The 25317-nt window shown below is 46.1% G+C and overlaps 2 protein-coding genes across 3 annotated transcripts in view; one reads left to right on the top strand and one right to left on the bottom strand.

Moving 5' to 3' along the window:
* The window catches only part of LOC129677511 (uncharacterized), a 48839-nt gene extending 25739 nt beyond the window's left edge, over positions 1-23100 (top strand). The window contains 6 exon segments of the mRNA XM_055608138.1: positions 3368-3664; positions 21697-21751; positions 21841-21896; positions 21899-22037; positions 22039-22237; positions 22716-23100. Of these exon segments, the coding sequence (XP_055464113.1) occupies positions 3368-3664; positions 21697-21751; positions 21841-21896; positions 21899-22037; positions 22039-22237; positions 22716-23051 (1082 nt within the window). The 3' untranslated portion in view covers positions 23052-23100.
* Ahcyl2 (adenosylhomocysteinase like 2) overlaps positions 1-25317 on the bottom strand; it is a gene marked incomplete at its 5' end in the record, with an annotated part of 143646 nt that overhangs the window by 88132 nt on the left and 30197 nt on the right.

Below are 25317 nucleotides of genomic sequence, written 5' to 3'. Positions count from 1 at the left end.
GGGGGGGAGTGCTGTCAGCCTCAGATTATAAACTCCTCAAAATTACTTCAAAAATAATTCGTCAGCAGCAAACTTGCATTATGAGGAGCTACTAAAGGACATCTTTCAGGAAAAAGAAAAATGGTTGCTGGAAAGGAAAAAGGAAAAAGGAAAGGGAAAAGGAAAAGAAAAAGGAAAGGAAAGGAAAGGAAAGGAAAGAAAAGGAAAAATGGAAGGAAAGGAAAAAGGGAAGGGAAGGAGGAAGGGAAGGGAAGGAGGAAGGGAAGGGAAGGAGGAAGGGAAGGGAAGGAGGAAGGGAAGGGAAGGGAAGGGAAGGGAAGGGAAGGGAAGGGAAGGGAAGGGAAGGGAAGGGAAGGGAAGGGAAGGGAAGGGAAGGGAAGGGAAGGAACAGCAACAAAAAGACCTAACTAACCAAACCAACAAGAACAAACAACAGAGCAGGGAGTAGAGAGACGGCCCAGCACGTAGGAAGACACACTGCTCTCAGAGAACCCGAGTTCAAGTTCCAGAACCCCCATCAGCATTTCCCTACACCCTGACAGACCCCACAGATCCATGAGACCTGACAAGTACAGAGCTTTCCAGAGGGTCGCTGGCACCTACACACGCCTGTACACAGCTCCCTTCCACAGACACACAATTAAAAATAAAAACAAACCTTCAGAAACAAAACCACAGCAGATGGCTTGGCAGCACTGAGCTGCAGGGAGCTCAAGTGGCCTTGTAACACACAAGGTCCCAAAGGTCAGAAAAGAACAGATTAACAATGGCTCAACCTTCCAAATCTTATCAAACTACACACATACAGGTTCAAAAGGCCTAACCAAATCCAAGTAATAAAGGTACAAACAAAATTACACCAAGAAACCCTGCAATTCAACTGCTTAAAGTCATTAACAGACAAGTGTGAGAAGCTGACACCTGATGAACATGTATGACAGGAGACTCCAGGAAACTCTGCTGTGAGAGGGACAAGAAGAAGACACCATAAAGCAGTGGAACAACAACTTTAAGATTCTGAGTTACATTTACAGGCAAGGCATGCACAGGGGTCAGGTAAAGCCTGCTGGAGCTAGTCCTCTCTCAACAACAGAACTCGACAGCAAGCGCAGCGGCAAGTGGCCTCAACCACTCTACCATCACGGGCCCCCAACAAGCCCGGGAGAAGCTGCAGTGAGTCGCTGTAGCTGGGACTGTGTGTCAGCCATTACAGTGGGGGCTGCAAGGGATGAGGTGGTGTGGCTTTGTTGGGGAACCTGTGTCACTGCGGGGGGCTTTGGGGTTTCAAAAACCTATGCCAGGTTTTTTGGTTCTGTTGCTCTCTTTGTGGAGCTCCCGTGCCCTCCAGGTCTTCTATCTCCCCCTTCTTTCCTAAGATTCCCTGCACTCTGCCCAAGTTTGGCGATTAGTCTCAACATCTGCTTTGATATCCTAATGGGTAGAGTCTTTCAGAGGCCCTCTGTGGTAGGCTCCTGACCTGTTTCCTGTTTCCTCCCTCTTCCAGTGTCCATCCCGTTTGCCCTTCTGAATGAGGACTGATCATCTTACCCAGAGTCCTTCTTGTTGCTTAGCTTCTTTAGGTGTACAGATTTTAGTATGTTTATCCTATATTATATGTCTAATATCCACTTACAAGTGAGCTTATACCATATGTGACTTTCTGCTTCTGGGATACCTGACTCAGGATGATCTTTTCTAGTTCCCACCATTTGCCTGCAAATTTCATGATTTCCTTGTTTTTAATTGCTGAGTAGTATTCCACTGTGTAAATGTACCACAATTTCTGAATCCATTCCTCAACTGAGGGACATCTAGGTTGTTTCCAGATTCTGGATATGACGAATAAAGCTGCTACAAATACAAACATGGTTAAGCAAACGTCCTTGTTGTATACGTGAACATATTTCAGATATATGCCCAGGTGTGGTATAGCTGGATCTTGAGGAAGTCCTATTCTCAATTTTCTGAGAAAGTGGCAGATTGATTTCTAAAGTGTTTGTACAAGGTTACATTCCCACCAGCAGTGGAGGAGGGTTCCCCTTTCTCCACGTCCTCTCCAGCAGGCATCATCCTTTGAGTTACTGATCTCAGCCATTCTGATGGGTGTGAGGTGGAATCTCAGGGTCGTTTGGATTTGCATTTCTCTGATGACTATGGACGATGAGCATTTCTTTGAGTGTTTCTCTGCCATTCAATATTCCTCTACAGAGAATTCTCTGTTTAGGTCTGTATCCCATTTTTAATTGGATTACTTGGTTTGTTGGTGTTTAACTTGAGTTCTTTATATATTCTCGATATTAGCCCTCTGTCAAATGTAAGGTTGGTGAAGATCTTTTCCCAGTCTGTAGACCAACAGAGCCAAAGAATTTGGGTTCAGGGGGCTCTGCAGAGACTGATACCCCAACCAAGGACTATGCATGGAGAGGATCTAGACTGGGAGCAGAGGCTGTCTCTGGCATTAACTCTTTGATCACCTCCCTCTGGGGGGAGCAGCCTTGCCAGGCCAGAGAGGAAGATGATGCAGTCAGTCCTGATAAGACCTGACAGGCTAGGGTTAGACCTCCCCTATCAATGGTCTATGGGAGAGGGATAGGTGGAAAAGAGGGAGAAAGGATGGGACTCGAAGGAGATGAGGGAGGGGGCTGCAGCGGGAATTCAAAGTGAATAAATTGAAACAAATAAACAAGCAAATAAATAAACAAACGAATAAAATTTAAAAAGAAAAGGGGAAAAAACCATTCCAGGCTCAGATCTCTCTTTGCCTTTGGATCAGTATGCTGCTCTCAGCCACTTTCCAAATACAAACACGCACGCGCGCGCACACACCTGCACACTACCATCCTCCTGCTATGATCATAATGATCCAAACCTCTGAAACTTTAAGTAAGCCCCCAATTAAGTGTTTCCTTTTAGAAGTCGCCCTGGTCATGGTGTCTCTTCACAGCAACAGAGCAGTGATGAAGATGCTAAAACAGGAGGCTTACTACAGCTCCATGTTGGGCTAACTTTAGGGACACACAGTAAGTCCCAGGCTTGCCTGGGCTCCAGTGTGAGGTTTTTGTCTCCAGAAAGCCAAAGAAATAGGCCCCTGAAATAGCTCAGTGTGCAAAAGCAGTTGCCATGCATGCAAATCTAAAAAGCCCATGGCAGGAAGAGAAAACAAACTCCCTAAGCTTGTCCCCTGACCTCCACCCTTGTGCAATAGACATAGAACACATAAACACACGCACACACATACTTACAAAACAAAACTTTTCTTAAAAAGTCATTTTATAATAATAAAAAACCAGAAAAAGCAGTCTATACAGTCTCTATACTGCTGATGAAGTGTCGGAAAGGGAGTAACCGAACTCTCTGTACCTCGTAGGGGCCTCTAACCAGAACGGACGGCTACCACCAGACTTCAGCTACCGTCAGTCAGACTTCAGCTACCGCCAGACTTCTCCACAGAAGAGTGTGCCACTTAGTCTTCACGACAGTCTGACAGGACCTAAAGCCCCTGGGAAGAGAGAATGTCAGCTGAAGAACCGCCCTGTCGGACACGAATGGGGCCTCCGAGCCCTCCGCATGTGCAGCCTGGGGTGCTCAGGAAAGCTGACTCTGGCCAGTGAGGGAGGCTTCGAGCTCTGTCCCTCCACGACCACCCTCGGTGCACTGCGCCTGTGTAAGCCAAACAAACTCTTTCTCCCCAAGGGGCTCTGGCCAGAGTATTTTATCACAATAGAAAGGCAAATTAGAACAAAGAGCAAATACTTTTATCTTAACACTAAGAAGATGAGAATCTCTGTTTCTATTCAACATTTACAGCAAGCTCTAACCGGTGCAATAAAAAGTATGCAAAACTAGTCTTTACCTGAAGAGGAATGATCATCTATGGAACTGCTTTTGAAAATACTAACGATGGGCTGGAGACCCGGCTGCTCTCCCAGAAGACCTAGATTCAATTCCCAGTACCCAGACGGCAGCTGGCAACTGTCTATACCACTAGTCTCAGGGGATCTGATGCCCTGTTCTGGCATTTCTGGGCATAAGGCATCCATGTGCCACACGGACATGTAGACAAAACATATAAACACATTAAAACAACAACAACAAAACCACTAAGCCTTTAGCATGGTAAGGATTCAAGGGTAACATAAAGTTTCCCAGTTCTTACAAAGGTCGGCCAGATGATGACTACAAACAAAACATGGAAGACCCATACAACATAGCATTGTTTAAGGAATAAAGTATACATAGTATATACAATTAATTACATTTGTATGATTAATGAGATAAAATAAATAAAAATGCACGCTACGACTTAGCTAAACCTTGGAAACAAACAGTGTGCTAAGCGAGAGAAGCCAGACTTCTAAAGGACCACACCCTGCATAACTCTGTTACATTCACAGTAGTATCTGATAAGCAGCCCCAGAGGCAGAAAGCAGATTAGCGGCAAGCAGAGGCTGGATGACAGAGGCTGGAAGGCAGAACCTAACTGCGGTCAGCCGACACCCAGGAGTCTGGGGCCATCCCGGGCAACGCGGTGCCATGCTGTGGCTCAAACGTCAAATCCCCCCCTTCGCCTCCCAGTGGCTCTCAACCTTTAATACAGTGTTGTGGTGACCCCCAACCATAAAATCACCTGTGTTGCTACCTCCTAACTGTAGCTTTGCTGTGCTATGAGTCGTACTGGACGTGTGAGCCTGTGAAGGGTCACGTGAGCCCCTCCTTCAGGAAGTTGGAAATCCCTTTTAGGAAATTATGGCACTGTCAGGAGGTAAGGCTGGAGGACGTGGCAGACAGCAGGGGAGATGTGCGCGTTCCTGTCGGCCTACTTCCAGCTGCTGAGGTGTGGCTGGTGATTTGTATTTGTTAATTGCTTGCCCCTGGGATTCTGTTTGCCAGCAAACTGTCACACAGCAAGTCCTGCTGTTTAACCTGCCTAAGACACTATTCCTGACTTCTCGGCAGAAAAGGCCTGTACCTGGGCAGGGCGGAAGGAGTAGGTGTGGCGAAGGCTCGAGGGTGGTGGGGACAGGGAAGAGACGAGGAAGGGTTAGCCTGGGCTTGGAGAAAGAGCTCCGAAATGGCTCGCAAAGACCCCGATGAAAAATACAAACAAGAATTTAGGATTATGGATGGGAGGTGGTCTAATCAGGAATGGTTAAGGTGGATGGGATGGGCTGGGGCTAAAAGATACAAGATAGTGTAGATGGAACTATCTGCCCAGGCCGGGGTGATATAAGGCAGTCAGTCATAAAATCTAACAGCTATCTGTGTCTTACTGATTGTGATAGCCAGTTAAATAATACTGCCATGATGATTATTAGGGCAAACGCTATTTAGCCTGCTACAACTTATTTCCAACACCTGTTTTCCGATGGTCTTGGGCGACCCTGTGAAAGGGTCATCTGACCCGCAGTGGGCTGTGGCGCACAGGCTGAGAAGCGCTGCTCTATAACGCGCTGGACCTTATAGATCTTGCTAGGGAGGCTTGGCGGGCATGGCAGCGTGCCACTCAGACCTCCTTCCTACAAGCTGCCACCACCTGTCACCCCCATGAACACTGAGACATTTCTCCCTAAGCCACACCTGGCCGAGTGTCTGTGCTTGGCAGGGCCAGCAACACCCACAACTGTCACAGGGCCCGCCTGAGACCATCGGAAAAACAGGCCTTCACCTCACGACTCACAACAGTCACAACGATTAAGAAGCCACAAAAGTGACTTTCCAGTCGGGCTCCCCATGTGAGGATGCCCACTCAAGGGTCGCCGAGCTGGGGAGGCAGGAACCCCTGAGCCCCGGGTTCCTCAGAACAAGCTCTGCCTGGGGTTTTGCGTGAGCTCCCCGGGGCTCTGTCAACCGGCCCTGCACGAAACACTGCTGTCCGCTTTCGCCCCTCCAGCCCGTCCCACAGCTAACGGACTTGATCCCACTGTGAAAACTCCTGCTGCTGCTTCTGGCTTCTTCCTCACTGTTCATGGGTGCTAGACCCTTTCATCTCGCAAAGCGGTGTGTCCTGACACTTGGCACTTGAAGGGGGCACCCTGACGGGGGCAGAGGTTAGCTTGCTCAGACAAGACTGAGCTACCTGTCCACCAGGCCCTGGCACGTGTTCTTCACAGCCCACACTGTCTTTGGCGCTGCACCACAGACAGCCCTCACAGCCAAGTAGTAGAAACCATGCCGTCCAGAAATGAAAAGGACAAGAGGTTTTCTCTTTTGTCATTTGCTTTGTAAAGGTATGCTGTGGGTTCCTTTGGTTTAAAACTTGAGAATATCTGCCTCAGAAAATAGAACTTGCCTCTGAATTAACAATCATGACTTTCTCTGCTGTGTCTATTTAGTTTACATATACGAATGTTTTGCCTGCTGTTAGGTATATCACGTGCATGCAGTGCCCTTGGAGGCCAGAAGGGGGGGTCAGACACCCCAGAACTAGAGGCTGCGAGCTCACCCGCAAGTGCTTGCAACCAAATCTGCGATTCTGTGAGTGCAATCAATGCTCTTAGCCACTGAGCCATCTTCATCCTATCTTGAATTGAAAAATAACTGAGAGACTATGGCAGCAAGCAAGGTGGTAACACTTCTCTCTGGCAGTTAAAATGCCCTGGAAAATATGTTATCAGTTCAAGGCTTCTTTTTCACTATTAACAAGGAATACCTTTACCTAAAAATACATGCTGCCACCTCAAGACAGGCAATAACCACTTAAACAGGACCCATTTTCTTTCTTTAACAGCTTACATTTGGCCTATTTCTACTACTATTCTATTACAAAGTTTTATGAAAGTCACTGAAGTTCTTCACTGAAAAAGCTCAGAAGCATAAAGCCTATAATGCCTTACCTGGCCAGCGGTTTTATTCAGAACCTCAAAAACCACGCGCCCTACTGTAGACGGTGCTTGACATCGTGTTCACAAATGTCGAGCTGCCGCAGCTTACTTTCTAAAGCCTGTTCGTGAGACCAAAATGTTTCTCAACCATTTCTGCGGAGAAAGCGCTCTACCATCCTGAGGCCTTGCGGCTCACACTGTAAAGTTTGCGAGGTTGATGGCCACAGAACTACAAAGGCAATGGCCTGGGACATCTCCTTACTTGTCCTTAGTTTCATCTTCTTATAAACCTTTTAAGGCAGGTATGATGGTGCACACCTTTAATCCCTGCACTTGAGAGAGGCTGAGGCCAGCAGATCTCTACAAGTTCAAGGACAGAATAGTCTGCCATAGTGAGTTCCAGACCACGGCTGCAGAGTGAGCCCTGTGTCAAAAAAAAAAAGTTTTCCAGTCCAGGCTAAATACTGTCTCTCCTGCTCTGATGTCAACATCCCAGGTGTCTGGGCGTGTGCCCTCCTGGACCTGAAGAGGCTGCAGCCGACAGTGTGTGCTCCGAAATCTAACCTACCTTCCTGGGCGGCCGGCGCTCTCCGACCCGGCTCCTTCTGTCTGTCAGGTGTGCGTTCCCCGTGGGTCAGCGCTGCTCCCTGCCCTGCAACGGGGTTCCTCCTTGTTAGCTGCTCGGAACAGCACTAGCTTTTCTTGGACCACCAGATCACACTTCAAGCTCAAGCCAAGTTTGCCTGCCATTACTGTCTCTCTCTTGCCCTCTGGGGTTTCACTTAATTATTTTTCTCCTGTCAGATCTCTTGAATCTCCTCTTCAACCTCTGAAACAAAGGTAGAATTATGTCTCAATGCTAATTTTTCAGACAGATTAATATTGTACATGTCTTACCCTGCCAAGAACTTAAATAGCTTGCTGATAACTTTCATGATTGACAGGTGTTTTCCCCTCTATTGAACTACTACCTAAGATATTTCTTTGCTAAACCTTCCTTCTAACTTTATCTCCTTCTTCCATAACTATACTAATTTAGACCACATTAATCTTCACAGTTCCTTTAGTTTAATAAACTTTTATTAAGCAACTAATAATTTTATCTGAAAGACTCGATTTATTGCACTTTATGCAGAGCGTGCATGTATGGAAATGCGCAGCGTGCGCGTGCACACACACCCCCAGGCAGGCATGTGGAGGTCAGAATACAACTTGCAGGAGTCAGCTCTCTCCTTCCAGCTTGTGCATCCTAAGGACGGAACTCAGCTCGTCGGTTTGGGCAGCAAGGTGCCTTTGGCCAGCTCCCTGGCCCGACACTTAAAAACGCACATTTACAACATGGTGTAATGATGAGCAGGGACATGCCGCAGTAGAGGGAAACTCGTGACACAGCCACAATGAAGCTACAGGCAAGGCCAGGAGATTGGACAGGATCTTAGCGGTGGGGATCAGCGACGATGCCGGAATGCTAAGTTAGTGTGTAAACACTGAGAGGAGGTCACAGGGCTGCATTAAAGAAGAGGGTGACGGTTTGCTTATAAATGCAGAGAAGGGTCTGCAGAAGGGACAAAAGTAAGATCCACACAAGGAAAGCCATACCAGTTAAACTGACATCCCAATCTCAGAGATATTAAAACTGGGAACACAGAAGTATTTCTTACAATGAGTTAGCTCCCTTAACTGCGGTGACAACTGCCAATCATAATTTTTAGCATCGTGTGGAAGTCAAGAGACAACTTCCAAGCTTCAGTTCTCTTTTTCCACCTTGGGTTCTGAGGCGCAGACTCATGACTGAGCTTGCACTGCAAGTACTCGCAGCCATCTTCCTGACCCTGGTGAACCTGAACCTTCTCACCACGGGTATGTGTCGGATCTTGGCTGCACGTTTATCTGTGTACCATGTGTGCCTGGTGCCATAAATCAGAAGAGGATGCTGAATTTCCTTGGAACTGGAGCTATGAAATGCTTCAAGCATCCAGGTGGGTGCTGGGATCCAAACTGGGCCATCTCAAAGCGCAGCCAGTGCTCCTAACTTCTGAGCCATCTCTCCACCCCTGCATTTTTCCCCCCATAACCCCAAAACTAAGAAAAGTTCCTACATACATATGTATGTGTGTTTGAAGGAGGGAAAGAAAAACACGAGAGAAAAAATAGTGTATGTTTGATTTAATTCTTTTTTAATAGCTGAAAATACAAAGGAACAATGTATCTGGTACATGGCAATTATGGCACACAAATTTCAGATTCCATGATTAAATGTATTTTTAGAAGAAAGCTACACTTAGGATTTGTGTATTACCTATGGCTACATTTGTATGTCACTAGTTGAACATCTACAATGAAAACCATGTAGCCTCAAACACCTAAAATAACTTTGCTGACCCTTGTCCAGTCAGTTCTGTTTTTTTAATTTGAGAGAATATCTTATGCAGCCCTGGCCATCTTTAAGCTCACTAATAACTGAAAGCTAGCTCCTACTCCTACCTCGACCTCTGGTATGGCAGAATTACAGCTTCATGCCACCACGCCCAGCAAATCCCTCTCTCTTTAAATTGTGTACTTTGGTAATGACAGTGACAAACCTCTCTAAAGGGACAAAAGAAATCGGCCAACAGCACTTTGGGAACTGATTCCCTTGGCCAAATAGAACTGGCGACACTTAAGTCATTTAATTCATAAATTAGACTTAATTGACAAACACCAAATGTATAACACAAATGAAGGACTAATCAGAGTTCAACTTTTTGGTTTATTTCTTGAAGGCCTTTCAATGCTCTCAGTTTTGGCAAACACTGTCTCCTGGTCTAGAGCTTCTAAAGCCACATCACTGAGTGCTGGCCACACAGAAGGGAAGAAGGGGAAAGCACCAAGCTGCACACAGCCGCAGTCCTCAGTGACCAGGACATGGAGACCGCTCCGAGGCAAACCAGAGTACCAGAAACTCCCAGACATTCGTGGGAATTTACCGTGTTCTTGAGCCTTTTCTTCAAGTATTTACTTAAATAGACAGAACAGAATGATTTATCCCTCCCCCCCCCACAAAAGCCTTAAAAAGAAAAGATCTTATATTTCCTAAATCAGAACTCACCAATAAAAACAGTGTCCTATTGGTGAACTCTCTCCATTCCCTCTTGAGAGAGACAGTGTGTGTATTCAAGTTTTTCTTCTCTTGCCACTAGAAAAGATTCAAACCATTTTTTTTCTCAGTGAGATTACCATCTTTCCTATCAATCAAAACTAAGGCTTTCTTCTTGCTCTTCTCTAATTATGCATGGGAAAGGACTGACAGACTGCTCGGCACCTATTCCTGGTTGTAATAGCTCCAAATCACTTATCAAGCACCAAATACTTTCATGCATGAAAACATCTTTCCTAAATAGTCTTCTCACCTTTAAAAAACATAAAGGCTCGCCGTGCCTGGGGTCCCACCTGTCGCCTCCTAAGTGTGGTGATAAATCACTACAAAAGGGTCTTCCTTTTTTTCTTCTCCTGAGACAGGGTTTCTCTGTGTACCCTTGGTTGTCCTGGACTCGTTTTTAGACCAGGCTGGCCTCAAATTCAGAGGTCACCTGCCTCTCTGAGTGCTGTGTATTACCTATGGCTAATGTGCCACTGCACCTAGCTATAAAGGGTCTTAAGTAACCAATTTAGGATAATCAGCATTTTTCTTTGTTGTTGCTAGTGTTTGTGTGTGCTTGTACAGGTGTGTGTGTTCATATGGTTCCTTAAAGTGTGAGGGTGCACCGCCCTATATGAGTGTGAGGCCGGAAAAGGCCGCCCAGGGTCTTAAGACCCCAGGGGCCTCTCGATGAGCTGGAAGCTCAGGGTCTCAGGCTAAGCTGACTGGCTGGCTGGCTTAGACCCTGCCTGCTCCCGCCCCGCAGTGCCAGGAGGGGTCGCAGGCATCTGAAGCCGTACCCCAGCTTTTTAAGCGAGTACTCAGAATTTGGAGACAGGAACTCATGCTTACAGAGCAAGCATTCTCAACCACTACCCATCTTTTGTTCTTGAGAGAGGGTCACACTGTGTGACCTCAAACTCGCTTCAATCATTCTGCCCTAGCTACCTGCAAGCTGAGAGTTAAGGCTTGGACCAGGATGCCAGTCTAATTAATAACCACTTAAAGATAATCACGAAGGCTTTGCATTGTATACAACTCCTGGCAAAACCAGCCACTGTTTCTAAAAGGAACTAAGGAAGATAAGCCTTTCAAAGAGAATGCTGATTCCACCACTGGTAGAGAGGCCTCTCCAGCATGCCGGTAAGTACAACAGCCAATTAAAGTAGTTCCTCTGACAGTATCTGCCTTCATTTTGAAGGCAATTGTTGAAACACTGCTGTTTTTCTCTAAAGCAGGGTCTCACTGTGTACCCACTCTTGTCTGGCCTGGAATTTTCTACATAAACCAGGCTGGCTTTGAACTAACAGAGATCCAACTGCCTCTGTGTCCCAGGACCTGAGATTACAGGTGGGTCCTTATTCATATACCTACTGTTTTCCCGCTGTGTGTGTGTGTTTACCTTTAGGTTGGTCATATTTTTTCATGACAAGGTCATGCTATGTAGTCCCTACTGGCCTGCGGCTACTATGTAGACCAGGCTGACCTCAAACTGGCAGTAATGCTCCTGCTTCTTGCTGCTCACTGGAATACAGGCATGTGCCACTATGCCCAACATGGCTTTCTCTCTCCGTACAGTGAAATGAAGTCCTTCAGTCAGCTTACAAAGTGAGCTAGGACCCAGAGCACCCTCAAGCTTGCCTCCACGAAGACTCAGGACCCTTCTGCCTGTTTTCAGCTTCAAAATGGAGGCTTCTCTGTAAGATAGCATGGAGCTGTTGAGGACCATTCCCTGAACTTCCTCATTGTTCTGTTTTCCACCTACAGACACGGAGTGACTCATGTGCAGCATTTTTAAAGCTGCTTCTCTGCAACGTGCATCCCTCATAAAACCTTAATCACAGTGAATTCAGTCAAATCCTTTAAAACCTGATTGTACTGGCTTCACAGCTGGCGCTCAGCTTCAATTCCCCAGGGACAAGAGAGAAGCTCTACCCTATTATGAAACCAGCTTGCCCAATCCAATTCCCTTTCAGAGAAAGAGGTCAAGGAGAGTAACTGCTGTGCCATTTTCAATGTTTCCTTCCAAGAAATGACTGTGACTGACAGATTCTGCCTCTCTCAGTCTCAACGGCCTACGGCCAAGATCAACTAAGGGTTTCTTGGTTAAAAGAACGGTACTACTCACCCAGCCACATGATGTGCCACAATCATAATGTGTAATTTCTTACACTAGTAAATTTTCTAAGTTTCTGAGCTCACACAGACAAACTCACACCACTGGAAATGTGGAACAAACATGATTTTCATTTACAGCCTGGGAAACTACAAAAAAAGACAGCATGTGAGCCGTCACACACTCACAGATCCACACCCTACGTTAGCCCACCAAGGCCTGTGAAGTGCAGTCTTCTCAGCACGCCACTTCCCGGTCACCTGCCTCATCTCCCTGAGACCCGACAGGGTTCCCTTGCTCAGTTTAACAGCTGCAATGTGCTGTGGACAAGAGATCTACGTGGTGTAATGGGAGAAATAAGGCGTGGATATGAAGATGGCTTCAGCTCAGTCTTGACACTGAAAATCTGAGACAGGCTAATTAACCTCAGTTTTTGTGTATAAAACCGATAGGCTTTCCACCTCACAGAATTCTAGAAACTAAGTTCACACATAAGTCCCTAACCATGGGGCCGAGGGACCCTGTGACAGGGGAGATGGCCTGGAGCAAGAGTGAGGCGGAGGTGTGTCCAGACCCCATCTTGAGTCCTGCAGGAGCAGGCTTGCTCCCTCCCTGCCCTGGGCCTCCGTGTTGCCACACACAGAGCGTGGTGGCCAGGCTACAGGCTAAACTTCCTTTTTCCTGATAAGGCCATGGCTATCAAGCACTTAGAATTCCTCCTCATGCAAACAAGGCGTTCCCAGCACCTGGGCCTGACCAAAGCCTCTACCCACTCCCCAAAGGTTTCAGTAGCCTTTGTCCCCTCAGCTGAGGGTCTGCTCTCCACCTGAGGGCCCTTTTCCCCATGGTCCTGCCTCATTCTCCCTCTTAGGCTGCTGGTTAGCATCAGTTACAGGTGGGGGGGGGGGGGGAATGGGAGTGACAACTGAAGTGTTAATTTTTTCCCATGCCACAGTACAAACACACTACCACCCTCCAGAAAATGGTGATTTCAATGACCTCTAAAAATTAAGGATTAGGGAAACTGGAGCATGAACGCTTTCCTGGCACTTCTCTTAGACATGTGGGATTTTTGGCTGCCATTCGAAAGAGCAGCTTTGAGGGATGCAGTCAAACCAATTAAGAATAAAAGAGAAAAAAAAAAAACAAATGTGTCCAAATAAATAACATTTACCGTGTGCACACAAAGTAATTGTTCTACCAACTAAAGTTCTATTTGAATTCAGCTAGAACAAACTATCAGTTTCCCAAAAAGAATTAACCATTCTTTTCTTACAAAATGACTGGCTAGATCCTTACAATGAAAAGTCATATGCTAACTAAATACTCCTTCTCCACTACTACTCAACAACACCGTAAGATCATGGCTTCTCGGCTTCTCATAAACAGGGGAACAATGAGTCACGTTGACAAGGTCTTACATTCCTACAAGTGAACTAATTCTCTTAACTTAGATAAGGTCACAATGGAGGTATAACCTCAATACCATATAAAAACTCACATTAAACCATCTCTTTTCTGAAATCACACTAGCCAGGCTGAGCAACCCGAACTCAAAAGTAAGGTCTGAAACCTCAAGGCTTCTGACCACCAACACAACGCTCAGTAAGCTTTCAGGTTTGGGCCGGTAACTCATTAAAGATATCAAGCTGACACTGAACTCCCCCCCCCCCTCTGCCTCCCACATGCTGGTGTTAAAGGCCCATACCACCATGTCTGGCTCCAAGCGGTTTTTTCTAAGATACTAACCCTATAGTTCACCAGACAGCGTCATTGTTAAAGACAAGAAACAACCCATTAGAATCTGAACTTGTGCTAAGAGTGTGCACATGTCTGTAACCTCAAAACTCTGGAGGCTAAGGCAGGGGGACGCTGAGTTCGAGGCCAGTATGGCTGTACAGTGAATCTACAGCTAGCCTGGACTCTCTCACAAGAATCTGTTTCGAGCCAGGCGGTAGCGGTGCATGGCTTTAATCTCAGCACTAGGGAGGCTGAGGCAGGAAGATATCTCTAGAGTTGGAAGCCAGTTTGGTCTATGAATTCTAGGACAGCCAGGGTTACACACAGAGAAACCCTGTCTCAAAAAAACAAAAACAAACAAACAAAATGATTGAAGACTAAGATCTGGGGACACAAAGGCAGTGTGAGACATGCCCTCATTTTCAAGCCTACTCTACTACCAGACAATACATTAAGTTGTAAGAGAGAAAATAAAGTGTGAAAATAACAGCACTGGACTGGAACCTACTCACAGTTGTTTAAACCAGGAGTTTACAATGATACCCAACCCTCCTAACAAAACAACGCTAACTGGTCACTACCGGAGAAAGCTAGTGAATTCACTATCCTGAAAACTGCTGAAAGGAACAAAGAAGGAAGCGTTCACCTGCTGTGACCCTGGGCCTGCCCTGGGTGTTCAGAGAGCAGCACGAGGAGACTTCTACTACAAAGCTACCTTTACAGAGGTGGAACGGTGCCATTTTGTAGCCTTAATGATTTAATGGATGAGTGCAAAGATCAATAGCTACTAACGTCACAAGGACAGAGAGGCACACATTATGTACTTTTAATGGAAGAAAGGATGCAGAAAGAAAGTCAAGCAAGCTCTAAATAAAAGTACCATTTTTTGTTTAAAACAAAGAAACAAAAACACTAGAGATGTAATCAATATAATTCAGACTCAGAGAAATTAAAGGCAAATGACTCACTTTGCAAAAAATGTAATTGGTAAAGAAACAAATCAAATAACTGAAATCTATTTGCATCCTGATTCAAATATACCAAAAAAAAATATGAATAGCACTAGAGAAATTACATACATTGTTTTAATATTACTAAAGAGCTATGACTTTTTAGTGGAACGATGAAGTTGAAAGTGGTATGTTTACAGATGAATTTGTAAAATCCTTGACTTTATGTCAATAATCCAGGACTTGTGGTGGGAAGCGGGGGCAGCAGCTGCAAGCTGCTGAGGCCGAGCCCCCAATGCTGTAAATCAAGGCCTTGTGCTAAGGCTGGCTAAGAAGATGAAACCGAAGAAGGAAGAGGATGTCCTTTCTTCCACACACACGCCCTCCTCTACACGGCCATGCTGTGCGGCCCTCCGTTTATCTTAACAAAACTGGACAGCATGTGAAGACCAAAAAATCACATGTGAACTCATGACCTGAAAAACCTTGGCTATCATTTCTCCTACCTGCAAATTATTGGCCCAAAGACTAATCAAATGAACATAAAAATTCTACTTGTGAAAAACAAGGTTAGTTAAAGAGTGTGGAGAAATGACTCAGCAGTTAAAAGCACTGGTTGCTCTAGCCGGGGACCCAGGGACCCAGGTTCAATTCCCAGCACCCACTGCAGCTCACAGCCATCCGTAACTCCATCTCCAGAGGATCCAACATCCTCCTCTGGCCTCCACAGGAACCAAATACACAAGCAGTGCAGACATGTATGTAGGCAAAATAACTATAAACATAAAATAAAAACAAACAAATCTTTAAAAGAACAGGTTATGGAGCTGAAGAGATAGCTCAGCATTCAAGACCACTGGCTACTCTTGCAGAGGACCCAGGTTGATCCCCAGCACCCACAAAATGCTCACAACTGTAGGCCATCTAGTCTTGGAGAACCCAATGGCCTCTTCTGGCCACCTCGGGCACTGCATCACGTGGCGCATGACATGAAGCAGGCAAACATTCATGCTCATACAATAAAGGCTAAAAAGATTTTCTTAAAAAGACTCCTATGTCTTCAGCAACAAGGGCCCCTTGGCCCCCGAAAGACAACCAAGTGCTATATCCAGAGTCTACACTGTTCTGGAAATCATTTGGACGACCCTTATCAGCCATTCAGAAAGAGGTTTCTCATGCCTGGTACAGGGGTTTTGTTAGTTAATAGTTTGTGGGGAGCACTGTTTGCCCAAGTAGCTTACCTTCCTTTATGCATCTATTAAATATTTTATATATACTACTTACATGCATTGTGTATAATTTTAGTAAATACAAAATCATATAATTCGGGCTGTAGAGATGGCTCAGTGGTTAAGAGCACTGTCTACTCTTCCACAGGTCCTTCCCAGCACCCACATGGTGGCTCACCACCGTCTATAATGGGGTCTGATGCTCTCTTCTGGCGTGCAGGCATACGTGCAAATAGAGTGCAAACATGTATAAAATAAATATTTAAAAAAATAATATGATTCCTTAAGGCTTTATCAACAACCTCATTCCTTCCTCATTCAAAAGACTGTGAGAGTCCAGCCACCCCAGCGCCAGCATCAAGGAACACCTCTGAAGAGGGGCAGAAAGACTTGTAAAATCAGAATGCCAGGAAGTTGGCTGTTAAACAGTCTCTCCAAGAAAAAGCTGCAAGCACAAGACAGAACAATGGCCGTGTGGATGAAGCTGTCACGGTGGAAGGGGAAGGTTTTATGGGGGCCTAGGCAATGCACTACAGACAACTAATGCCTGTTCCAGAACTAGCCTAGCCTGGGGATGAGCCTTTTATTGACTGTCCAATGTAAAGTGGTTAGCCTGAAACCATATGCAACAAACAACAAAAACTAACGAAGCAGGCTATATTTGTCTATGTTTGTGTACACACAGATACATGCGTGTATGTATGTAACAATAATAGCCAAAGAAAAGCAGACTATCAATTTGAGAGTATGAAACATGGGACTGGCTAGAGGAAGAGAGGGAGAGAAAGTGATATAATCCTATTCCAATTTAAAAAAAAATGTTTTTTGGGAGCAATGGCTTAGCAGTTAAAAGCACTGGCTGTTCTTCCAGGGGATCAAGTTCAATTTCCAACTGCCTGGAACTTGGAGTTCCAGGAGACCTGACACTCTCACACAGACATACATGCAGACATAACACTAATGCACATAAAAATTATATATATATGTTTATATTTAATAAGTGAGAGAAATTTTATCAGTTATTTTTACTTTATTATATGTTACTTGCCATCCAAATCTATAACTTCTTTGTTATAATACAATTTTTAACAATTCATTTTTGAAAAATAAATCTACCAAATTCTTTTGACCTTAAAAATAAAAAACTTGGGCTGTAGAAACTGATTTCATAGCTAAAATATAACACTATCTGGGAAGTGCAGAAAGATGTCTTGTGGTCATAATATGCTCTTAAGGCTCTGATATTTGGCCTCTACTGTTTCTTTTTAAAATTTATTTTTATTTTTTAAGTGTGTGTGTGTGCACACACGATGCAGGCACCCTTGGAGGCCAGAAGAGGGTGTTGGATTTCCTGGAGCTAGAGTTACAGGGAGTTGGCAGCTGTCTGATGTGGGTGCTAGAATTGAACGTGGGTCCTCTGCAAGAACAGCACGTTTTCTTACCAGTCTTTTCTCCATCCCCTGCACTGTGAGTGTCTAAGGCAATATGACCTATGTCAAACTCCACTTTACAGCAATGTTAATTACACTAGGCTTATGTCTGGGCAGATAACGTAAGGGTTCTATCCCTGGGACCCACACACGGGAAGAACCTATCCCTCAGAGTTGCTCTCTGGGCTCCACACATCAGCATGTGCACCCACACACACAGTCATTAATTAATTTTAAAAAGAAAAAACAATAAAGATCAATAGCGCAAGAAACAGAAAGAATAAAAACAGAGGCGGAGATAAAGGAGAGAAATGATGGAAGAGATCCTAACAGGCCATGGAGAGCTGTTCCTTACACACACTAGTCATAAATATTTTATGTCAGCTTAGATGGGTGCCAAGTACTTTCCAAATCCTAAAGTCCCCAATTCTAAGACTCAACTCTCTTCAAAGGTCATTTTTGCCTCTGAAGCTCTCTTCCTCTCTTCCCAGGACTGAACTCTCCTGGAGATTAGCAATGGTCTACAGAAATTGCTAGTGGGGGCTGGGGAGACGGCTCCACAGGTGAAGGTGCTTGCTGCCTAGCTCATGACCTGAGCTCTGTCAAGGCCTACTATTGCCACCCACGTGAAGGGAGACAAGCATGCACCCCTGAAAGCTGTCCTCCGACTTCCACACATGAGCTGTTACCCACACACCCAGAAAGTAAATATTAAAACAAACAAACAAACAAACAAACACTTTTAAGGCTGAACAGCAAATGCTTTTAAAAAGCACACGAGCCAGGACTAACTCCTACTTCAGGGCTTGGAGGAATCAGCTGTACCACCCACTTCACGTCTGGAGTCTGGATGTTGCTTAATCAGGTTAAACAGGCTGCAAACGTGGGCAATCACATGTGTGTAGTAACAGCTGTGTTTCTCTTTTCCATATACAATTTGTTGGGCAATAGTTGTAAAAGACCAACCCTAAAGTATCCTCTCCAGCTCTTCCAACACAAGTTTACTAACCCTAATCTGAAAAGGCCTGGACACAATAGCGCAAGTGGAAAATTCTATACCACGGAACTTTTATTTCATATATAGGATTATTTTTTTAAAAGCCCCGTTAAAGAGTTGGTGGGATGGCATAGTGGGTAAACACATTTTCCACACAAGCCTGGGAATCTGAGCTTGAGCTCCAGAACCCATATTAAGGTAGAAGCAGAGAAGCAACTTCACAAACATGTCCTGGGACCTTTACGTGTAGCATGTCACTCGTGTGCACATAGACACACATGAAAACTGTTTAAACACTGTAACGGGGCGGGATGACAAAGGCTAAAGGTCCAATCCCAGCTGTTTCTTGGGAAGTGAGACAAAGAGACTTGTAAAAGTCTTCCCATTACAGGGTACCTGAGTCACCGGGGCCCTTGACTGGACCACGTGCACACTCTGGTGCTGACACACGTGGCAGAGTAGGGCCCTAACCTGCATGTACTGTGTGTGCACACCCCACTCCAAACAACAGACTCCAAACAGCTTAACAGCTCTCCAATTTAGACAGACTCTACTCAGTCACACTCTTCAAAGGTCCAGTACAAAAGAAGGAAGACGGAGCCAGCCCAGGCTGGGTGCATGCTTAGTAAAATAAAACTGGACTCTCTGTGGATTAAAGGTGGTGGCGCACGCCTGTAATCCCAGTGCTCAGGAGGCAGAGGCAGGCAGAGCTCTTGAGTTTGAGGCCAGCCTGGTCTACTGAGCAGGTTCTAGGACAGCCAGTACTACACAGAGAAACCCTGTCTTTAAAAAAAAAAAACCAACAAAACAAAAACCAAAGAGCAAACAACGAAAAACAAAACAAAACAACAACAACAACAAAAACAGAAAACAAACAAACAAAAAAACTGGATTCCCAAAGTCAATTTTTAGGAATAAACCCTTATTTTCCATCTTATGCCTTATGTATATGATTGAAGTCGGTCATTATGGGAAAGAACATACACAGTAGATTAAAGCAGTAAGTAACCATCAATCAAGATAGACAACCACCCAATGCATGTATGTCCTTAATCAGTTCCTCCCCCTCCTTTAGACTCCAGAAACTGACAAAGAAACTTTTTTGAAAGCTTCAGACAGCTGGACTCCTGAGCATCTTCATGTATGTGGCCTGCTGTCGCTGATGGGCGCCTGACATGCTCTATCTGTGGCTCTACGGTCCGGACGGAGGTTGGCAGCAAGTCCAAGGACTTAAGTTCTTTCTCTGATGATCTTTTCTCCTTTTCATTAAAACTTGCCAAACCTGGATCTTCTGAGTCCCAAAGCCCCACACCCTGACAGAACAGGAAGACTGTGCAAGCACGCCTTCCTGATCTGGGCAGGAGAAGCTAGCTGGTCATTCCAGGACACAGAGATATGTCCATTTCCTTGTCTCTCAGATTCTCCATTAGGTATGTCTGTGCTCTGATTTTTGTCCAGTTTGCCAAACAGACCTGCAGGTTAGTTCAGTTTAACAAACTTGGGTGAGCTCCTACAAGGATGACTCGAGGAGCCTTAGCTAGGAGGGAGAGAAAATAATATGGTCCTAAGCAGAGCTGATCCTATAAACATATACATGCAAAATCAGGAAAATTATGAGCCACAGAAACATGAGGAGGCCATGACCAAAGAGTGGAGCTGTAAGGAATGATATTAGCCACGGGCACGTGAGCAAGCTCAGCACGCGCACTTGGACACATGCCCACCCACACACACGCGCATGCATGCGCGATCCTCACCAGGGCCCAAATGGCCCTGTGTCCCTGTATCGAATCTTCTAACTTTCACAATGCAGGGCATTTAAACTGCATCTCTTCCACATAATGTCAGAAATGCAAATTTTCAGGCTTTCCTAGGTATATAATCCTACAAATGGCGCCATGAAAGTTAGACTGTCTTCCAGTTTGCAAAAAATACAGCTCTAGAAACTCCTAAGTTGGATTTTTCTACGAAGGGGACTGTCCCTCCTTCTCTGTTTTTAAGTAGGTAACTGTGTGTGTGCACCTGCTGGGTTTGTGAGCACGTTCTGCGGAGTGCAGCCCCGTGGCCAAAGGTGCTGAGGGCTCTGCAACTGGAGTTCCATGCATTTGTGGGCCCCCAGGTCTTCTGTGCCCTTCTCTCCAGCCCTCACTCTGCTTTCCAGTTAGTCAACACTGTATACTGAACACAGGGAGGGAAGAGAGAAAGTAAGTGTGAGCGTCCCAAGGTAGAATCCTTCAATGACCTTTCACCCCAAAAGCAGGACTCACACTATCTCAGGGTGGTTTCATCAGATGGCTTCCTCAACGCTGGTCAGATGAGCCTGAGACCAGCCAACTCCCTCATCTGCACCCACATGATCACTCTCCTTAAAGCCAACCCCACATCTCTCTTTCCTTCATTATTTCACTAAGAGAATGCATTACTTTCCCTTAAATTATTCACCCAGAACACAGTCTTCTTAATAGGAAATCTTAGGAATCAATTATTTATTTAAAAAAACATTAACTAGACTACAGGACAGTGTTTCATTTTTGTTAAGGAAAAAGGACTGCATTGTGGAAGTGCATAAAGATATTAAATGTAAAAAAAAATATTTGTATCTTCATTTTGTTTTTAAAAGCTTCAGGACATAAAAAGTTTCTTTATTCTGTTCCTAGGTTTCTTCTCTACGGTCACAAGATCAAATCAAACTAGACAGATGGATTACTCTTAAAGAGAAAAACAAAAATGACCACCCGATGCTGTGTGGAAACTAATACGAGAAACGAGGTTGTGATATCTAGTTTCGACCCCAGGCCTGTGCTGCTAAAGTATTTCTCTACTTACATAACCATAGAACAAACTAAATATCTTTGTTTTGCAAATAAAAATCACAACAAGAGGAATTAACTGGAAACACTTTAAAAATGTTTTAAAGGCAGGGTCTCATTGTGTAGCCCTAGGTGGCCTGGAACTTGCTAGACAGACCAGATACCTACCTCTGCTCCTGAGGCTGGATAAAGCTATGTACCACCATACGAGGCTTTAAAATACTAGAAATGTTGAGGTAGCCGTTCCATGTGACCTGAGATGGTCATGAGTGTGCAAGTCGTGCTGGCTCGCCATTCCTGTTGTTTTCAGCAGACACCTCCTGTTTTGCTCAGTTAAGCCTCCTGTTTTGCCTAGTTAAGTCTCCTGTTTTGCTTGGATATGTTTACTTGGAAACCTATGTAAGTGGTTTACTCTGTAATAAAGATGGCGCCTTGATCAGAGCACTGTCTTGGCGTCACTCCTTCGTGTTCTCTGTCTCTTTTAGTTCCCAGTCCCTTGTGCAGGTGGTTTCTATTGGTGCTCTTGGGTGACTACAGGTGGTGCCGAAACCCAAGGGACCTGCTGAGGAAAGCTGTGACTTAGGACGGCCATTGGGCCAAAGGAAAGCACATCGGTGATTGTCCATCAGCGAGAGTGCGAGGCCAAGCCGCACCGGCAGCGGACGGAGCCCATGCACAGGCCCAGCCACGCCCCTGCCCCTGCCCCAGCCCCGGCCCTGGCCCCGGGGGCAGTCCGGCCAGCAAGTGGTGGGGCAGGAGCTCCTGGAGTGGCAGCCCCTGGAGAAGCAATGACAGAGTACAAGCTTGTGGTGGTGGGCACAGGAGCGTGGGAAAGAGTGCCCTGACTGTCAGCTGATCCAGAACCATTTTGTGGACAAGTATGACCCCACCATAGAGGACTCCTATCGGAAAAAGGTGGTCATTGATGCGGAGACATGTCTGCTGGACATCTTAGACACAGCAGGTCAAGAAGACTACAGTGCCATATGGGACCAGTACATTCGCCCAGGGGAGGGCTTCCTCTGTGTGGAGGGGAGGCTTCCTCTGTGTGGAGGGGAAGCTTCCTCTGTGTGGAGGGGAGGCTTCCTGTGTGGAGGGGAAGCTTCCTCTGTGTGGAGGGGAAGCTTCCTCTGTGTGGAGGGGAAGCTTCCTCTGTGTGGAGGGGAGGGCTTCCTCTGTGTGGAGGGGAGGGCTTTCTCTGTGTGGAGGGGAGGCTTTCTCTGTGTGGAGGGGAGGGCTTCCTCTGTGTGGAGGGGAGGGCTTTCTCTGTGTGGAGGGGAGGCTTCCTCTGTGTGGAGGGGAAGCTTCCTCTGTGTGGAGGGGAAGCTTCCTCTGTGTGGAGGGGAGGCTTCCTCTGTGTGGAGGGGAAGCTTCCTCTGTGTGGAGGGGAAGCTTCCTCTGTGTGGAGGGGAGGGCTTCCTCTGTGTGGAGGGGAAGCTTCCTCTGTGTGGAGGGGAGGGCTTCCTCTGTGTGGAGGGGAGGGCTTCCTCTGTGGGGAGGGGAGGGCTTCCTCTGTGGGGTTGCCATCGACAACACCAAACTTGAAGATATCCATCAGTACTGGGAGCAAATCAAGCGGGTGAAGGACTCAGACAATGTGCCAATGGTACTGGTGGGGAACAAGTGTGACCTGGCCGCTCGCACAGCTGAGTCTAGGTTGCCCAGGACCTTGCTCGCAGCTATGGTCCCCTACATTGAAACATCAGCTAAGACCCGGCAGGGTGTGGAGGATGCTTTCTACTCGCTAGTATTCGAGGTTCGGCAGCATGAACTGAGGAAGTTGAACCCACCTGATGAGAGTGGCCCCGGGAGCAGGAGCTGCAAGTGTGCACTGTCCTGACACCAGGTGAGGCAGGGGCCAGCAGACATCTGGGGCAGGGGCTCCAGCTCGCCAGATGAACTTCATATCCGCTCTGATGTCCCTGCTCCCCCAATTCTGCCAATCCCCCTGCCTGCAGTCAGATGTGTCCTTTGCGCCCGTCCCGGCACAGGCTTAGGACGTGGAGGTGCCGGATGCAGGGAGAGGGTGCGAGAGGAGAGCTAGGAGAGAGCTGGAGGAGAGATCGTGGAACTACGTGGAGAGATGGACTGGACCCAAGATACCATTCAAAGCAGTATAATGTGGGAAATCTAAATGTTAGGAAACTGAGGGCTTGGAGGTGTAGGATGGAGTAGCTATTGCCCAGCATTGTGTTCTAGGTTAACTAAATAAACCCAGTCTCTGGGTAGTGATTTGGGTATACAGCTGCTTAGGATTAACAGCAGCATTACCAGAAGATAAATCAATAGTAAATATTAATCACCGCTTACAACAAAATGTAAAACAATCTGTCAAAGTGCCTGAAGAAACTTACGTGTAGAAAAAGTCAACTCATGCTGTTCCCCTGGCAGGCCCACACAACTGACAAATATATCTTTCGTGAAGCAGTTTAAGGACATTTAAAAACAAACCAATCAGGTGCAGTGGCTCACATCTACAATGCCAGCATTCAAGAGGTCGAGTGAGGCCAGCGCACTGCCACAAGTTCAAGGCCAGCGTGAGCTACAAAGACAGTTCCAGGCCATACCTGCCTGAAACAAGCACACAGAAACAAGGCACACCCAGCAACACAGGACAGTGGGCTCTGAGAGAAAGGAAGCAAGGTGAAAGAAAGACACTGTCTCCCGTCACCGCGAGTTGAGAGTCTGGGAAACCGAGGCAAACAGCCTGCAGGGTGGTCAGCAGGGAGCGCAGGGCTGCACAGCAGCATCTGAGATTTTGCAGAGAACCCTCCGTGCTCAGCAGAGGGCTGAGACAGGCACGTGCAGCAGCCCTCAGCGCAGGACAACCGTCTCCCCCACTCACGAGCACAGCCACAGCCACGTGGCCCTGGCAGAGTAACCCAGCGCATCTGGGGACAGCTGCTCTGGCCACTCGAGGAGAGCAGAGGAAGGCCAGAGTGTGCTGGTGCCTCGGCTTTGTGTGCAGCAGAGGAAAAGACCAAAGTGCTCAGCAGAGTACAACTCCTGTTTGTGATCTTAACAAATTTACCACATGTGGGAAGGTGATGCCCCACACAGGCAAGAGAACGCAACAGCTACAACCAACAACAACAGATAAATGTTGGAATGTTCAAATAAGGGCACTAAAACATGCCTTATTCAAAAACCAAGAGACAAAAGACATTTTTTGTTGTTATTTGTTTTTTGAGACAGGGTTTCTCTGTACAGCCCTGGGTGTCCTGAAGTCACTCTGTAAACCAGGCTGGCCTCGAACGCACAGAGATCCACCTGCTTCTGCCTCCCGAGTGCTGGGATCACAGGCGTGTGCCACAGAGCCCGGCTATGATAAAAGACATGTTTAAGAGCTCAAATCAAACCTCCAAGAAACAAAGCAGAAAAGGCTGTAATCTCCCTATGGGTACTGCTCTCAGATAGCCCACAAACTGTTTCTATTAGAATTCAGTTGTACTTCCAGTTTTGGTTATTTTCTCCTCTTTCACCTACCAGTTTCTTAGCTGTGTGCCTTTAAAGTCACAGTAATGTTATTTTGGTTGTTCTTTTGCTCAGTTTTAATCTTACCTGCAGTTATGGGCTATAATTGGCAGTTGGCTTAAATCCACTCACTGGTGTTGCTGAGGCTTACTATGAACTTAGCATATTTAGTATTTTTAAACGTTTTTAAGTGTCTTCATCTATTAAGACTCTTTGCATGCCTATCAAATGAAGCTTGCTGGTTATTCAATTTTTAGTATATGCTCAGAAAAAAAATTTTGCCCACATGACCATAGGTTAGCAGAAAAAAGTCAGAACTTCTAACTCTGCGGAACTACCAAACTACTCCCAGAGCTACATGCACATGTCCTCCTGCATTATGTGCGCCTGTTCTCTCACCATGACCCGTCTCCTCCCCTTCACTCTCTAGCAGACTGATATCTTAGTCAGACATGGTGGCACTTAAGAGGCAGAAGCAGAAATAAGGCAGACCTGATCTACTACCAAGTCCCAGGCCAGCTAGAGCTAGACAGTAATCCAAAAAGACAAAAATCAAAAACCAAACAACAGGCTGGAGAGATGGCTCAGGGATTACGAGCACTGGCTGCTCCTCCAGAGGTCCCGAGTTCAAT

The sequence above is a fragment of the Psammomys obesus genome, unplaced genomic scaffold, assembly GCF_907164565.1.
Source record: "Psammomys obesus unplaced genomic scaffold, mPsaObe1.curated_primary_1811, whole genome shotgun sequence".
Classification (NCBI taxonomy): domain Eukaryota; kingdom Metazoa; phylum Chordata; class Mammalia; order Rodentia; family Muridae; genus Psammomys; species Psammomys obesus.
The sequence above is the reverse complement of the archived record's forward strand: the minus strand, read 5'-3'. Positions and strand labels throughout refer to the sequence as shown.